The sequence below is a fragment of the Phoenix dactylifera genome, chromosome 13 (assembly GCF_051530095.1).
Source record: "Phoenix dactylifera cultivar Ajwa chromosome 13, Ajwa_hap1_PhDact_Kaust_v1.1, whole genome shotgun sequence".
NCBI lineage: Eukaryota > Viridiplantae > Streptophyta > Magnoliopsida > Arecales > Arecaceae > Phoenix > Phoenix dactylifera.
In genome coordinates this window covers 20886860-20905241 of record NC_143202.1, presented here as the reverse complement: position 1 = coordinate 20905241, position 18382 = coordinate 20886860, and the positions used below count along the sequence as shown (strand labels likewise).

The window sequence follows — 18382 nt, the reverse complement described above, 5'->3', positions numbered from 1 at the left end:
TTGCTAAATAGCTTTACGAGCAGCTTCATTTGCTGCTATGTACTCAGCTTCAGCTGATGATAATGCAACAGAACTTTGCTTCCTTGAACTCCATGAGATCACGTCTGATCCTAAACAAAAATTATAGCCCGATGTGCTTTTTTGATCATCAAGACTTTCTGCCCAATCACTATCAGTAAAACCAACTAATTTGCTATCTTCTTCCTTTACATACTTGATCCCAAACTCTTTAGTGCCTTGTAAATAGCGTAAAATTCTCTTTGCTGCTACAAAATGTAGCTTGCTTGGTTGTTTTATAAATCTAAAAATTAGACTTATATAATGTAGTATGTCTAGCCTTGCGTTTGTGAGATACATCAAGGAATCGGCAAGACTTCGATAAACTTTTGGATCAGCCTTCTCTGCCCCATCATTTTGTTGCAATTTCTCATTGAGAGCCATAGGTGTTGCCACTAGTTTGCAAAATGTCATATTAAAACATTTGACCAAATCTGCAATATATTTTTCGTGAGAGATAAAAATCTCTCCTTTTGATTGTTTCACTTGAACTCCAAGAAAATACTTCATCATCCCTAAATCTATCATCTCAGACTCTTTCATCATTGCATCTTTGAATGGTTTTATCATTTTAGCATCAATACCGCATAGATTTGATTATCAACATAGAGACAAACAACCAAAAAATCTGTTGCTCCTATTTTCTTCACATAAAGTGATGGTTTAGATTGACTTTTTTCAAATCTATTTTGATGAAGATAGGAATCAATCTTATTATTCAATGCTCTGGGAACTTGCTTTAACCTGTAAAGAGCCTTGCGAAGCCGATATACTTTTTTTTTCTTTTTCTTTCACCACATAGCCTTGTGGTTGCTTGACATAGACTTCTTCTAGTTCACCATTAAGAGATATTGATTTAACATCGAGCTGAAACACTTGTAATTCCAATTGGCTTGCCAAAGCAAGAACCGTTCGCACGGTTTCCATTCATGCCACGGGAGAGAATGTTTCATTGAAGTCTACCTGAGGCTGCGGTGAATAGGCTTTTGATACCAATCGAGCATTATGCATTCGTATACTACCATCTTCATTATACTTAGTTTTGTAAACCCGTTTCCAACCAATCACCTCTTTTCCTTTTGGAACGTCCACAAGCTCCAAAGTACGATTTTTTTTAATGCTTGCCATTTCTTCATTCAAAGCTTTTCTCCAAACTTCCTCTCTTGCAGCTTCTTCAAAACATTGAGGTTCACAAGTAAAAGGAGCCACGTTACATGATTCATCCATAACACTTATCGAGTAATACTTTCTTGCAGGAGTTTCTGAATATAAATCATCACTTTGAGGCATGCTTCTAGATGTATTAGCTTCATGTTGAGAGGGTTCAGATGCTCGAGAATGAACTTCTTCTTGATTTGCAACAGGCTCAAGAAATTTAAATGTTGCAGGAGCTTGAGTGACTTCATCCTTCCATTTCCATGCTGCCATTTCGTTAAATATAACATCCCTTGATAGCACAAGTTGGTTTGTCTTTGGATTGTAAAGTCGATAGCCTTTAGATTTATTGCTATAGCCAATGAAAATATATTTTTCACCTTTCTTGTCAAACTTGTACCTGCCTTGAGAGAAAATGAGGGCATAAGCTATGCAACCAAAGATTTTAAATTGATTCACTATCGGCTTATGGTTATGCCAAGCTTCAAAAGGAGTCATGTTGCGATTGGCTTTAGTTGGAGAGCGATTGAGAATATAAGCTGCTTTGTTGACAGCTTCAACCCAAAATTTGTTGGGAAGTCCCTTCTTTTAACATACTTCGAGCCATCTCCACAATTGTTTGATTCTTTCTTTCTATCATGTTGAGGAGTGCGCTTGATAATGAGCTGCTTTTGAATTTCTTTTTCTTTACAATAATCAAGAAAGGGCTTGTTAATAAACTCTCCTCCACAATCAATTCTGAGTGTCTTCATTTGATAGCCACTTTCTCTTTCTACAAAAGCTTTGAAATTCAAAAAAGTAGAGAAAGCATCTCATTTTTTATCAAAAAAATAAATTCAAATCATTCTAGTATAATCATCATCAAAGAGTAAGAAATATCGTTTATTACTCAAAGATGGAGTTTGAGTTGGCCCACAGATATCAGCATGTACAAGTTCAAGAGGTGCACGGGCTCTCCAAGTTGTCTTGGGAAAAGGAAGTCTATGCATCTTTCCATATATGCAGCGTTCACAAACTCTGTTCTTCCTTTTAATTAGAGGAAGTCCAATCACCATGTTCTTTCTCTTAACAATTGCAAACTCGTGTGATTCAAATGGACATATCTCAAACGCCAAAGATTGGACTCATCAATTCTCAATTTTAAAAACAATATTCTAAACTGATTTCATATTGACAGTAAAAATGTTATTCAAGCTTATCTTTACCATAGCCGCCTTTTGATTGATTTTATTATCAATGAATTCGCAGCGATCATCATCAAAAATTAATTTATAAGCTTTCCTCATCATTTGTCCAACCTTAAGAAGATTTTCTGTAAATCCTGGAGAATAAAAGACATCATGAATATATTTTTTATTACCTTCTTTGGTGTGGAATGTAATGACTCTCTTTCTTTCAATATTCGCCTTCTTGCTGTCACCAAGCTCTACTTGAGAAATAAATTTTCCATCAAGCTCCTCAAAAGCCTGCCGGTCTCCTATTATGTGGTTGCTATAGCCATTGTTTAAGTACCACGAGTCTTCTTTCCCATACCCAACATTCATACATGAGTAAAACAACTGATCATCATTTTTTTTCGAGAAGTTGGCTACACTTTTATCTCCGAAGGTTTCCCCCTTATCCTTATAGTAGCAATTTCTTTCAGAATGGTTAGGATTTTTACATCTAGTACATTTAAAGCGACAATCCTTAGAATCATGGCTAGACTTCTTACAAATAGAGCAATAAAAGTCAAAATTACTAGATCTTTGTTGCTTTGCTATAAGATCCCTTTTTTGGAATGAAGCCCCTCTCTATTCTTGCTCCATTCTTGATAACTTCTGTTCTGGCAATTTGATCTTGCTTTGAAAAGCTTGCTCCAACGGTTAACTAGTATACCAGCCGACTCTTTACTCATGCGCCTCAAGAGAACCCATCAATTGATACATCCTGAGCTTAGAGATATTTTTAGTCTCTTCAATCACAACTACATGTTCAAATTTCTGTGGCAAGCTTCTAAGTATTTTTTTCAACAATTCTGAGGGACGATATCACCATAACTCTTTATTTGGTTAATAATTTCAGCAGCCTTAGAGAAAAAATCTTTAACAAGTTCACTGTCATTCATTGTCAAATTGTCAAATTCTCTTTAAAAAGTCTACAGCTTTATGGAAATTACTTTATGCAACCCTTGAAACACCTTTTTCAAGGTCTTCCATACATATTTTGCCTTCTTAATGCCAAAAATTTGAGGATAGATGGATTTGCTTACCTCTTGCTGGATTATCCTCAAGGCAGTAGCATTTTTTTTTGACATTCTTCTTGTATTCTTTTTCTTTTGCTTCCGCAGAAGATGAAGTTGTCTCTGATCGAGGCGGTTCTTCGTATCTTTGCGAGATGAAAATCATCTCCATTTGAGAGCTCCAATAGTCATAATGCTCTCCATCAAAAATAGAAATTTGACATGAAGAATATGTAAAAAGAGTATTACAATTTTCTGAAGCCATTATGAAAGATGGCTCAAATACCAAATTTGTTGATAGTCATGAAGATAAACAGAACACTAGTAGAATGAATTTTCTGCAGTGTTTTCATTCAAAACAGGAGCTGATTACAATGATTCAAACACATTAGAGCTGCTGCATTTGCAAAGTTCTTGGCTATTTTACTTCCACATGAGGCTACAATGAACTACTTATTCATAGTAGATTAGGATAACTCTAGAACATTATTCCAGCTGGTTGAACAAGTTCCAAAGTCTAAAAAATACAAAGAGGCATGCTTCTGCACATTCAGTCAATCAAAAATATCTTTTGCACATTCTAGAAAATTCTAGAAAATTACAAATTAACGGAGGCATGCTTCCAATGTGAAAGAACTTCTAATTAAATTTTATCATCAGATTACAGTACCGAAGGGTGATCTGTAAGGTTTCTACACTGATATTCTGTAGCTATAGCTAGCAAATATGGCATGTTGTTTGAATGCCCTTTTATCCCCTCACATCACATGTTTCCATACTCGACGCTTTTTTTGTTTCTTAAGAGTGAAATCACACGTCTACCTTAAGCACCGAAAAATACTACACAAATGATTCCCACTTCCATCTGATGTTATAAGAAAGACATCCATAACCACCATGGTTTCACTTCTTCAGAGTGGCATCAGAGATACCTTCATTCATATCTATATTTTAATGACAGGCGATCGAATTGAAGCCGGATAGAAAAATTTATGGGCTCCTGATGCCTCTAAGATCCTCTTGCTCAGGGTCTCGGTCGAAGTGGCGCCTGGCTTAGCAACATAGAACGTACGGGAGAACCAGTTCACGACCTCGGGAGCAAAGGACATGACCGCATAGAATGGCTTGAACCAGGAGGGCCAGGTCACGTACTCATCACCGTTGCATGCACTATCAACAATGATCTCTGCGCACCTCTCTGTGCGGCCGACAGGAAGCGGTCCAAGCTGGATCTGTCATTTGATCACACATCAGTATAGTTCACACCACAGATTGCACTCCTTTAATGCATGTTTGTGTTGAATAACTATCAAATTATGGTTTAGAGATTGATAACATACATCTCTAGCTTCCTCGTCGACGCCTACTTCACCGTCTTTCTTGACAATTTTGCCTTTGGTGAGTTCTGATTCAACATAGCCTGGAGTTATGATGGTGATCCGGATCTCCGAGCCGAGCTCCGATCGCAAGGTCTCATAGAACCTGATCACTGCTGCCTTGCTTGCCTGAAAAACATCCATGGATTCTATATATTAACCAAAACAAAAAGCGTTTCGCGTGCAAAATTATTATTTTGTCTGTCTTTCCATTACATTGTAGATGCCCATTCTTGCGGTAGGAACATGGCCAGCCACTGATGCTGTCACGATGATGTTTCCATGGCTAGTCCTGAGGTGAGGGATCGCATAATAAGTTGGATATACCGAGCCCCAAAAGTTTACATCCTGAAAGAATCTTGTGGTTAATAGTGATCAATACTTTGACAACTATTTTATTCTTAAATTGTATTAGAAGTTTGGTGATTAAACTGTACAGATGACATTTATTTAACAAACTAGACAAATTAATGTAATGATATATGCTGGAAAAAATTGTATGTTTTAGCAATCATATTCTTAAGACTTGAATTAAATGAAATATTTAGCGATAAATTTCAATTAAACATACGATGCAGCCCAAGTTTTAGAATAAGAGTTCTGTTTCATGCTATACCATCACTTGCGTGAAGGCAGATATGTTGGTGATATCTTCAACGAGGCAGCTACTCCAAATACCAGCATTGACAACGAGGTGATTCACTGCAACACAGAAGTTTTACGCTCATCAGTTCAACTCCCCCAAGAGATTTGGAGAATTAATGTATTAGAAATCGACTACATTGGCCAAAGTGAGCAATAGTCTCTTCAATGATCCGTTTTGATTCATCGGGGATGGAGATGTCAGCAGGTTTCACAAGCACCTCCGGCGCCCCAAGCTCATTTGCAGTCCTAGCTACCGATTTGAGAGCATGCTCTCTTCTTGCAACGAGAACCAGAGATGCCCCTCTCGTAGCATATTGGTAAGCAACGCACTGGCAACATCATCGAAGAAAGCTTAGTGAGAACTTTTTTAAGGCTCAAATGCACAAGTTGGTGCATCTGTGCATGGAAACTGAAGAGCACCTCACAATGAACAGATTAGGAGGATGGTTCGTATTTTAGGTTGAAAACTTTGGTATGGCCTCAAGTTTGCCTGCGTGAAGCTGGCATGCTTTCTTTTATATCCATGAATTCTTTTCTGTCTGTTCTTTAAGGTTCTTCCGTGTATATAATTGAAAAACACCTTGTAGAAATCTTTTTGCCATGCTTATATTAGATTTTTATGCGCTGTCAAAAACTTATACCCAAAAATAGTAGTTTGAGATGTTGTTAGGTTTGTTTTTCGAATAAGCTGAAAAAGTCGAATACATTGCCCAATTTTATTGAAACGGCAAAATTGCTCCTAGCCTCTCATAGCACATTTCGTCTTATAATATCAATATTGGAGAATTGTTGTAATAAGTATGAGATAAAGGTATATTATCAAATACAACAAAATGTGGTATAATCTTATTATGTAGGCAAAAAAATTATTGAAATGTCAGTATCGCAATTTGTTATAATTAATAATGCATTCCATTTAGAATATCATGTGCTCATATGTTATTTTTAATTTGTATTTCCAATTATATTATATGAATATTTTTGTAAATATCGGGCTAGATGGGCCGACCTGGACCATAATCGACAGCCCATCTGGAAACTTTGAGAGGAAGATGGCAGTGGAGATCGCCAGCTGTTGAGGCGGTTATAATCGCCTAACAGCCACAATCACCACCTCTTTGAGCTTGATCGAGGGCTATAAAAATCCATAGAGTCCTCAGAGAGGAACTCCATCGACCATCCTCTCACTGCCTCTTACCCTCTCTTCTTTCTTTGCAAAGGAGACGGATCCGGAGCAATGGAGGAGCAAACACCCCCAGCTCGTCACCACAACTGAGCCGCTGGAGGAGACACAGTAGCTCGCTGGAAAAGCTTCACAACTCTTAAGAGCTAGGTAAATTTCCTATCACCGGTGTTCATGAATTATATTTGGTCAATCTAGTGTAATAATCCAAATGGAAATAAGAGAAGAAGGGTAGGAATAAGATGTAGTGGAGGGAGGGGGGGAGATCTCACCCGTGAGTGGCCGTGATCCAATATTAGCTCAGTCAATCAGAGGCCATGGACGGCCCATGCCGAAGAGCCTTCTCTTTCACTCGATTATGGCTTCCCCTTCCATCAAAACCTTAGATCTAAAAATTCTAAAATGCATACCTACCTTCCAATTCATGGAAGGGTCCTCAGCTCAAGTGAATTTCGGTTCCCATGGGTGGAACCGGCTTGATCTCAACCGGAGGAGATTAGAGAGAAAAGAGAAGAAGAGGATCTCTATCCTCCGGCTGTGGACGTCGCTGGTTCAAGGCACTGCGAGTGTTGTTGGGCCGGCCGTGTGTCATGCGGGCGCCACTAGCTTCGTCGCAGACCGGCGTGCACTACTAGCTTCGGCCGGCTTCTCCTGAGCCATGAGGAAGGGAAACCCCCCTTCACAAGAGAGGGATAAGAAAAGGAAGAAGAGAGAGGAAGGTTCGGGAAGGAAGAAGGAAGAAGGAAGAAGAGAAAAAGAAGAGAAAAAGAAGAAAAGAAAAAGAAGAAAAGAAGGAAAAGAAAGAAATAAGAAAAGAAAAAAAATGTTGTGGGCCGAAATGAGCTTGGTTTCGGCGGTTGCTTCAAATGAATTTGGCTTTAGAAGCCTGAGGCCGAGCTGGGTCCTGGTCTGAGCTCAGTGTTCTTAAACCCAAAATCAACTGGGCCTGAAGAGCACGAATTTTAATAGAGGAACTAAATTGAATATACTTTGAGGCTAGGTCCTCTTTAAATTAATTAGAACCGATAAGATTTAATTATAAATTAACAAATTGTGTTTCTGGGCCTGAACACAAATAGGCCCAGTAACTGAACTCGGCCAAGGGCCTGATCCAGAACCTAATTAAAACTTCGGGCCTGAATGCAAATGGGCCCAAACCTAAATTAGAGAGCATTTGGGTCTAAACCAGAAGTGAAATTGGCTCAAACCTAAACCAAAAGCGGGATCAAACCTGAGCCAGAAGCTGAATCAGGTCTGAACCAGAAGCTGAATCAGGTCTGAATTAGTAATTGAATCAAATCTGAGCAAGAAAATTGATTAGACCTGAACTAGAAATTGGGTCAGACCCGAATCAGAAGATGAACCAGACCTGAATCAGAAATTGAATTAAACCCGAACTAAAAAGTAGATTAGACCTGACCCAGAAATTGAATTGAGCCATAGGCCTAAACTAGAAATTGAATTAGGCTATGGATCTGAAAATAAAATTGAGTCCTATGGATGGGCTGCAAATGACTTTAAGATTATAAATAAATAGAAATCAAATGTGCAAGTGACATGTAATTTAATGATCTTGCTAGGTATTGGAGATTTGGCATTTGGTGAGCAAATTAAGGTAAGTGACCCCGATATAATCTTATATTTGATTATTTATGTTTTCACAAAATTAGGATCAAGCATGTGTTAGCAAATGTTGCATGATTTTAAATAGATGACATTCATCATGATTATCATGCTATGTACATAATTTATAATGATATAAAAGTTACACGAAAATTAAAGTTTACAGCATGATCATGAATTTCATATGATGCCATTATTCACCTTTTAATGTATCTATGAAATAAGATTTATGAAAGAAATGATATAATTTAAAAACTCCCAGATTGCTATGTAAGTCCCATGCCAGTGGGTATGGATCCGAAAATAAAATTGAGTCCTATGGATGGGCTGCAAATGACTTTAAGATTATAAATAAATAGAAATCAAATGTGCAAGTGACATGTAATTTAATGATCTTGCTAGATATTAGAGAATTGGCATTTGGTGAGCAAATTAAGGTAAGCGACCCTGATATAGTCTTATATTTGATTATAAAATTGTATTTGATTATTTATGTTTTCACAAAATTAGGATCAAGCATGTGTTAGTAAATGTTGCATGATTTTAAATAGATGACATTCATCATGATTATCATGCTATGTACATAATTTATGATGATATAAAAGCTGCACAAAAATTAAAGTTTATAGCATGATCATGAAATTCATATGATGTCATTATTCACCTTTTTAATGTATCTATGAAATAAAATTTATGAAAGAAATGACATAATTTAAGAACTTCCAGATTGCTATGTAAGTCCCATGCCAGTGGGTAAGAGCAACTTAGCATAAGACCCTCACTAGTGGGTAAAAGTAACTTGGCTTTACGACCCTCGCTAGTGGGTAATAGTAACTGGAAGAAGATCTTGCAGAGGTAAAGGTCTTGCCATGGAAATAAGAGCGGTCATAGCTATACTACCATCTGAGAGTATGAATTTCAAAGGATGGAATAATGGCAAAAGTTTTATGATAAACAATCATATTTATGAACATGCATGATTGGACACACATTGTTTTATGACTTGGTTTGATTATATGTTGTATGAAATTTTTACTTTGTTACAACTGTTAGTTTTTTAAAATAGTGCATTGGCATGCAAAACATTATGTTTGATTTGATAAAATTATGCATGGTTACTGAGCTTTTATAGCTCACACCCATTCATTTATATTCCTACAGATAAATAGGATTGCTAGAAGCAAGAAGCAAGAAATGCTTCAGGGTTATGAAAAAAATGAAATATTAAATGCTAATATTTTTAGAGACTCTGTATCAATCCTTAATGATGAAACATTTGATGACATTCATAAATAAAATTGTTCATAATTGATTTGAAGTTTTGAAGTGGCTGCATTTATTGTATGCTTAACTTTGCAATAGCACGGCTGTCATGATCCGAATTTAGGGCGTGCCATTTAGTGATATCAGAGATATAGATTTAGCCATGATTAAAAAGTTTAAGACTAATCATGAAAATGGGTAGTTAAGTTAGCTTTCACGTAATTGAAATAACAATAATAATAATAATAATAAAATAAAAAAATAAAAGAATAAAATAATAATTTTGGTTTATATTGTCTTAGGTGACAATGAGCAACAAAAAGAAGGAATGTAGGGCTAATACAAGTCATTCTAGGGACGTGATTGTGACAGAAAAACTATCAAAGCTTAGGTTAAGATCATTGTGAATTGTGATTGAAAAACTATCACAGCTTAGATTAAGATAACATGGGATTGTAACAAAATTTGAACCAAAGAATAAGTCTAAGATCACTAGGGTTTACAATAGAAATGTATCATAGCTTAAGGTTATGATCACTTGGGACTATATGATCTTATCGCTTTTGGATCCAAATAATAGATCTTATTCATGTTTATCGGGGACTATATGATGTATATGAAATTTCAAATCAAAGTTTAGAATTATAAGTTGATCTAGGGTCTTTTGTCAATATTGTTGAGGTTATTGTTGAAACATAAATTTGCATGAAGAATTTGAATGACATAGTTATGATGGAAGATATTCCTAAGATAAAGGTTGATCATTAAATTATGGGCAAAGTTAAGAGAAGAAAAGAATTAGGAATTATGAAAAGTATTTGATGCTAATGCTCTCACATATTTTCATTAAGCCAATTATGATTTTTGTGTGAAATTAATCATAAGCAATTAATTTATTGGGTAAAGAATTATGGCATCTAAATCCAAGATTGGAAGGTTGACCTTATTTTGAAGGAGATCAAAAGAACATACTATGTGTTGTAAATAGAAAGGATCAAGTTTTAGGGATGCAATGACTTTGCATGTCATAATTCTTTACGCCAAAAATTTTGGGATTAGGTACTCCGAGAGGGAGACTAAGATCTCGAGGAGCGACCAATAGGCTGGTGGAGCAAGCTCCAAATACAGTAGCCACCCATGCAGATATTGCTAGTGTATACCAGGTGGTAGCCCAACTTCTTCAGCAGCAGCAACAGATGCAAACTGCCTCTCAACCTACACTATCTGTGGAATCCTACTATGAGCGATTTCGTAGGCTCAACCCATCAATGTTTGATGGTGGAGCTGATTCTGTGGCTGTTGAGACCTGGATTCAAAAAATTGAAAAGATGTTCAATGCTCTACAGTATTCCGATGAAGTAAAAGTCAGATTGGTTATTCCTATGCTGCAAGAAAATGCAGAGTTCTGGTGGACTATCATGACAGCTGCATTCGAGAAGATGAGCCACTAACATGGAAAGAATTTAAAGGACTCTTTTATGATCAGTATTTTCCAGAGTCAATCAAACTGTCGAAGAAAAATGAATTCTTATCTTTGAGGCAGATAGATAGGATGACTGTACTGAAATATGCCAACAAATTTAATGAATTAGGCCGATTTTATCCTCAGATGATAGAGTTCGAAAGGAGCAATGCCAACCGATTCGAGCAAAGTTTGAGATACGAAATTCGATCCCGATTGTCTGCTCTGATTTTCACCGGTTATAGGGATGTATTAAAAAGGGCTCTGAAGGTTGAAGCAGAACTGAGAAGATTAGAAAAAAAAGGAGTGACCAGAATAGACCCGAGATGATAGGAAGTCTGAGTAACAACGATAATACAAATAAGAAGAAAAGATTTGAGGCATATACCTACTGTGGCAAGACTCATGGGGGGCTTTGTTTTAAGAAGATGGAAGTCTGCTTCACTTGTAGACGACATGGACATTTGGCACGGAACTATCCAAATAAAAAGAACGACTCAGAACCTACTGAATCTGGTGCTCGGCTGTTACATTGATTCAGTAAAATGCTGGTGCAAGTGACCAAATAATGACAAGTATCATTCTAGGTAATTCCACAAATGTCATGCGTCAATTAATTGTAAATCTTCTGACCTCTTTGTATCTTCTAGGTTTCAATCCCTTTATAATACACCATAAGAATTGAACCAGCCTTTATGTGATATCGTCTCTTAAGAAAGCTATTCTTATAGATGTTATATTTAAAAATCTTATCACTTAAACGAGAAAGTTAGAATTCATACAAATTGAGACTGAGCCTTAGACATGTAGAGCTCGATTAGAGTTGCGCAGCGGAAGCCTAGTAAAATATTAAATAAAAAACTAAGTATCTTAATTTGTTTAAGAATTAAAGTATGTAAAATTTCGAGGACGAAATTTCTTTTAAAAAGGAAAGAATGCAGTTACCGGGCCAAATGGGCCGATCTAGACCATAGTCAGCGACCCATCTGGAAACTTTGAGAGAGATAACGGTGGAGATCGTCAGCTGTTGAGGCAATTATAACCACCTAACAGCCATGGTCACCACCTCTCTGAGCTTGATCGAGGGCTATAAAATCCTATAGAGTCCTCAGAGAGGGACTCCATCGACCATCCTCTCACTGCCTCTTACCCTCTCTTCTTTCTTTGCAAAGGAGACGAATCCGGAGCAATGGAGGAGACACCCCAAACTCGTCACCACAACTGAGCCATTGGAGGAGTCACAATAGCTCCCTGGAAAAGCTTCACAGCTCCTCGAAACTAGGTAAATTTTCTATCACCCGTGTTCAAGAATTACATTCGGTCAATCTAGTATAATAATTAAAATGGAAATAAGAGAAGGGTAGAAATAAGATGTAGTGGAGGGAGGGAGAAGATCTCACCCGTGAGCAGCCGTGATCTGAGAAGATCTCACCCGTGAGCAGCCGTGATCTGATATTAGCTCGGTCAACCAGAGGCCATGGACGGCCCATGCCGAAGAGCCTTCTCTTCCACTCAATTATAGCTTCCCCTTCCATCAAAATCTTAGATCTAAAAATCCTAAAATGCATACCTACCTTCTAATTCATGGAAGGGTCCTCAGCTCGAGTGAAATCTGGTTTCCATGGGTGGAATCGGCTTGATCTCAGCCGGAGGGAATCGGAGAGGAAGGAGAAAAAGAGGATCTCTATCCTCCAACCGAGGACGTCGCCGGTTCGGGGCACTACGAGGGTCGTTGGGTCGACCGCGAGGCCATCCACGCACCATGCGGGCGCCGCTAGCTTGGCCGCAGACCAGCATGCACCACCAGCTTCGGCCGGCTTCTCCTTGTCCATGGGGAAGGAAAACCCCCTTCACTAGAGAGCAATAAGAAAAGGAAGAAGAGAGAGGAAGGTTCGGGAAGGAGGAAGAAAAGAAAAAGAAGAAAACAAAAGGAGGAAAAGAAGGAAAAGAAAAGAAAAAATAAGAAAAAAAATGTTGTGGGCCGAAATGGGCCTGATTTCGGCGGTAGGCTTCAAATGAATTTGGCTTTAGAAGCTTGAGGTCGAGCTGGATCCTGGTTCGAGCCCAGTGTTCTTAAACCCAAAATCAACTGAGCTTGAAGAGCACGAATTTTAATAGAGGGACTAAATTGAATATAGTTTGAGGCTAGATCCTCTTTAAATTTATTAGAACCGAAAATGTATAATTATAAATTAACTAATTGTGTTTCTAGGCCTGAACACAAATAGGCCTAGTAACTGAACCCGGCCAAGGGCCTAATCCAGAACCTAATTAAACTTCGGGCCTGAATGCAAATGGGCCCAGACCTGAACCAGAGGGCATTTGGGTCTAAACTAGAAGTGAATTTAGATCAGACCTAAACCAAAAGCTGGATCAGACCTGAATCAGAGGTTGAATTAGATCTGAAGCAGAAGCTGAATCAAATCTGAACCAGTAATTGAATCAAATCTGAGCCAGAAAATTGATTAGACTTGAACCCGAAATTGAGTCAAATCCAAACCAAAAGGTGAACTAGACGTAAACCAGAAATTGAATTAAATCCGAACCAGAAAGTAGGTTAGACCTGACCCAGAAATTGAATTGAGCCACAAGCCTGAACCAGAAATTGAATTAGGCTATGGATCTGGAAATAAAATTGAGTTCTATGGATGGGATGTAAATGACTTTAAGATTATACATAAATAAAAATCAAATGTGCAAGTGACATCTAATTTAATGATCTTGCTAGGTATTGAAAAATTGGCATTTGGTGAGCAAATTAAGGTGACCCTAATATAATCTTATATTTGATTATGAAATTGTATTTGATTATTTATGTTTTCACAAAATTAAAATCAAATATGTGTTAGCAAATATTGCATGATTTTAAATAGATGACATTCATCATGATTATCATGCTATGTGCATAAATTTATGATGATATAAAAGTTGCACGACAATTAAAGTTTATAGCATGATCATGAATTTCATATGATGCCATTATTCACTTTTTAATGTATCTATGAAATAAGATTTATGAAAAGAATGATATGATTTAAAAACTCTCAGATTGCCATGTAAGTCCCCCACGAGTGGATAAGAGTAACTTGGCATAGGACCCTGCTAGTGGGTAAAAGTAACTTGGCTTTACGACCCCCGCCAATGAGTAATTATAACTGAAAGATGATCCTATAGAGGTGAAGGCTTTGTCATGAAAATAAGAGCGGCCATAGCTACACTACCATCTAAGAATATGAATTTTAAAGGATGGAATAATGGCAAAAGTTTTATGATGCATAATCATATTTATGAGCATGCATGAATGGACATACATTGTTTTATGACTGATTTGATTATATGTTGTATGAAATTCTTATTTTGTTACAACTGTTAGTTTCTTAAAATAGTGCACTAGCATGCAAAATATTATACTTGATCTGATAAGATTATACATAGTTACTTACTGAGCTTTTATAGCTCACACCCATTCATTTATGTTCTTACAGATAAATAGGATTGCTAGGAGCAAGGAGCGTAACATGCTTCAGGATTAAAAAAAAATGAAATATTAAATGCTAATATTTTTAGAAGCTCTATATCAATTCTTAATGATGAAACATTTGATAATATTCATGAATAAAATTGTTCATAATTGATTTGAAGTTTTGAAGTGGTTGTGTTATTGTATACTTAACTTTGCAATAGCACGGCTGTGTCATGATCGAAATTTGGAGCGTGACAATTTTAGTATAATATGATAATTAATATTTGCAATATAATATAGTATATTACAAAAAATATGAATGATAGTTAGAAAATATGTTAGTATACGATGTCATAAGTGCAAATGTCTATTTATTATTAAACACATACAGGATCATGTACTAAGATATATGCAATTATTATTTGTATTATCTATATTATGCTATATTTTTTCTATTTGTACAACTTTTAATATAATATTATGTGAAAGATTAATGTAAAATTAGATATTAAAAAATATAAAATATAAAGATATTTCTAGTATATTAGTAGCACTCTATTTGATCATTATATGGATTATCATATTGTATTATGATACTTAGATATTATAATCGATAATATAAAATTAAACAAATGGTACAACCTAAAACAAGTGTAAAAAATTGATACAAAGAATAAAGAATGCATACAACACCATTTCAGGGTAAATATAGAATAGTTATAGTAATAAAAATGAAGATAAGACCCTATTCCTATCAAATAATAGTTATAGTTATGGTAATAGAATAGTTATAGTTATACTCGGGTTTCAAATAATGTTTGACTGGTACAAAACTCTATTCTAGGTCTTATATTCCTATCAAACAGGTACTTGTATAGCAATAGTTGCACTATTAGAACACCTAATTTGAAATTTAGAACATATGAAAGAAAACTTGTAAGTATGTCAATGCAAACACCTAGTTAGGAAATTAGAACATATGAAAGTAAACTTGTATGTAAAATCAATATCTCTCTCTCATATATGTTACTATTTTTTTCGCTAGACTCATGCTGATGGAGAAATTATTGGGTAGATCCAATCTACCAACTCAATGGTAGACCAAGTCAATAATATCTCATCACATCAACTATGCTTTCCAGCAAATAAAATAATAAATAATAAAAACCAACAAAGAAACTCTAGATTTGCCTAGCCGCTCCGCCCTCCAAGATGAGCAATTATACCTTACACTACATGCACCATATGGCCATACATATCACCAATCACATCTGCTCGTTTCTATAGTCTTTATTCATCAAGAGCACATCTTAGTGCACCGCTATAAAAAGGAACGACTATGATTATCGGCATGCACGACCATAAGATGCATGAATTATAGGATATAATTTATCCTCTGAAATATCTCTCAAAGTGAGGCGGCATACGTGACCGCTATTCATATAGTCCCAACCGCTGTCGGTCGCTTCCACTCACATCCACCTCTCCACCATCTAATGTCAAACCCCAAACAGGAGCTCTGATGAAGTCAACAGTATCGGGGGGCGAGCACGGTTGTGTGAAGAAGTGCCTGACGCTAGAGCTGGTGAGAATTCTTGGAGACAGGAGGAGGAGATGAGGGCGAAGGGGTGGTGCGATTGAGCCCGATGTTCATGACGCAAAGCTAAAACAAATAAAGTGATCCATCATCCCTTAAGGTCACAGACATCGGCTAGGTTCAAATTAGTAACAAAAACAAATAAAACGATCCACATCGAGTTTGATAATTCTTTTGGATACTCGTTGTAGTCAAAGTGATTCACATCGAGTTTGATGTTCCTTCCAAATATTTGTAATGGTTAAAGTGGCCTAAATCGAGTCCAAAACGGAGAAAAAGGCTTGATATTCTCTACCTACCAAAGAGAGAGAGAGAGAGAGAGAGAGAGAGAGAGAGGAGGAGGAAGAGGAAAGAGAGAGAAGAAAGAAGAGAGAGAAAAGGAGGAGACGGCCTCTCTCTCTCTTTCTCTCTCCTAAACTGCTCATAAAAATTATAGACTTTTTTTTTTTTTTTCTGTTGCTTTCTTCTTAGGCCGGTTGCTTTTGGACTGGTCCATCACTGTGCTAACTGTGCTAGAATTTGAGAACGAATAATTTCCCACGAGAAGGGCTCTGACGGGCCTCATGATCTTTCCTTTTATTTTATGTGACGGAAAGATCAACAAGATGTGGAAGAATATCATTGACCGGATCTGCTCAGTCAGTAGATCATGTCAGCCCATTAATTTCTTGTATTAATGAGTTATTATTAAGCACGGAAGTCTCTTTCTTGGAAGTTAACCGTTCGTACCTGTCATTTATTGGTTATCATCTATGCAACTAATGCAACATTGTCTATTACTAGTTTGTCTTTCCTTAAGCAACAACGAAGAAAACCAGTTTTATGTACCTAAAAAAAAAAAAAAGGGGAAGAAAACCAGTTTAATTTGAAGAATAAAATCCAATTCGATTGATGCTTTTTCCATGGTCGGAAAGATAAGGTGGCAAAACATGTTTTGGCCCCACATTAGTCTCAATATTTGGAGAAGAAATATTGTGCCAAAGAACCAAAGCTAGGCTTACGGCTTCCCAACAAAGAAAAACAAAGGGGAACATCTATTAGATGAAGCAACATGAGCTAGAGAGGTCGTTTCATAAAATGTTTGCCCAGACTTGCTGATATAGATATAAGGAATTTTTAAAGAACAAATGGACTAAGAAGTATAGGGGTCACCTCTCGCCATTTGTAGTACCCTTGTGATTACAATGAACCTTAAATCAAGATGCCCAGTGCAACTCACCTCACCAATGCCGGAGGAAGCTCCGGTGATGAGAACAACTTTTCCGTTCATGTCCTCCTCCGAGAAAGGCCTCACAAGCATCCATCGAACAACTCTCCACAACAACCTAACTGGTAAGTAGGCTAAAAGGAATATAGCAATGGCCAGGTGCATCACAACACTAAGAAAGCCATTGAAGAAATCCATAGAAAGAGCGAGAGAGAGAGAAGCTATGGAGGCTTGCCGCGGTGCTCTTGTTGTATCAATGACATTGCATGGCTGGTGGAAGCCTATTTTTAAAGACATCCGCTGTTCGAGCACCGCCCGGTAATTGATACCGCTCAACAGGCGGCGGGCGTACAGCTCCAACGAGACGCATCTATGGGGTCTCTGATGCAAGTCCCGAGAGGGGGTGGGTTCGGGTGGTATCTTTCGCGCGAAAGCATGATTCACATTCCTTCGCGACGTCGACCGTTGAATCGCGCCATGACCGCTTCGAGATCTGTGCAAGAGGTCGAAGAGAGATTTGATTGCCTTGAATCTGTGCGAGGTGAGACGCAACGGTGGGCGTCGTGGAAGAAGGTGAAGCCGAGTCCCGGAGCGATGACTTGAAAGGCTCCCACCAACCCGAGGATCAATTCATTGCAAATGCAATAAATAAATGAAGGGCAAGTTCCCCAGGCTTTCTATTAGGGCGGCTGTACATATCTGTTTATATTAATAAGATGCTTGAGATACTGTTTTGTATCAACATCAGACATTTGATTTTATTATTAACAACAGTCGAGGAAGAAATATGTCATTATCTGAGTACCTACGCCAAAATGAGTTTACAGAAGGTTCATCATTAAAAAGATATTTTTTTAAGATGAAAAACACAGTCCGAGAGAGACTGTATTAATAAAGATAGAAACTCGGCAGAAGAAACAGTTGGCAAGGGCGCTTCATAATTTTTTATTTTCAATTTTTTTAGATATATTCATATTAAAATTATATAAATAATTTATTTTAGTAAAAAAATATTTTTTTTTTTGCTTTCTAGATATTATTTTTTTGGTTTGAGCCTTAAAAATATGCTAAAAAAATATATAACCAACCATATTTAGGGTGTGTTTGGTTCCATGCCGCTGGAAGACTTA

General features: G+C 37.0%; 1 protein-coding gene and 1 pseudogene across 1 annotated transcript; both read right to left on the bottom strand.

Moving 5' to 3' along the window:
• Positions 1 to 3: 3 nt before the first annotated feature.
• LOC120112238 (secreted RxLR effector protein 161 pseudogene) lies at positions 4 to 441 on the bottom strand (annotated as a pseudogene).
• A 3317-nt stretch (positions 442 to 3758) lies between these two features.
• LOC103713735 (11-beta-hydroxysteroid dehydrogenase A-like) lies at positions 3759 to 17635 on the bottom strand. The gene is made up of 6 exons (XM_039130951.3): positions 17265 to 17635; positions 5591 to 5783; positions 5426 to 5511; positions 5026 to 5157; positions 4774 to 4938; positions 3759 to 4665 (listed from the first exon to the last, which is right to left on the bottom strand). The coding sequence occupies exons 1-6, from the start codon at positions 17547 to 17549 to the stop codon at positions 4378 to 4380; spliced, it is 1149 nt and encodes a 382-aa protein (XP_038986879.2). The 5' UTR covers positions 17550 to 17635; the 3' UTR covers positions 3759 to 4377.
• Positions 17636 to 18382: the final 747 nt, after the last annotated feature.

What these genes read in the sequence shown, in the direction of transcription:
- LOC103713735 (XM_039130951.3), bottom strand. Translation starts at nt 17,549, where the DNA reads ATGTCTTTAAAAATAGGCTTCCACCAGCCATGCAATGTCATTGATACA. An exon ending in CAAGAATGGGCATCTACAAT is followed by an intron (nt 4,939 to 5,025) that starts GTAATGGAAAGA and finishes GATGTTTTTCAG; the next exon opens with GCAAGCAAGGCAGCAGTGAT. An exon ending in TCGACGAGGAAGCTAGAGAT is followed by an intron (nt 4,666 to 4,773) that starts GTATGTTATCAA and finishes ATCAAATGACAG; the next exon opens with ATCCAGCTTGGACCGCTTCC.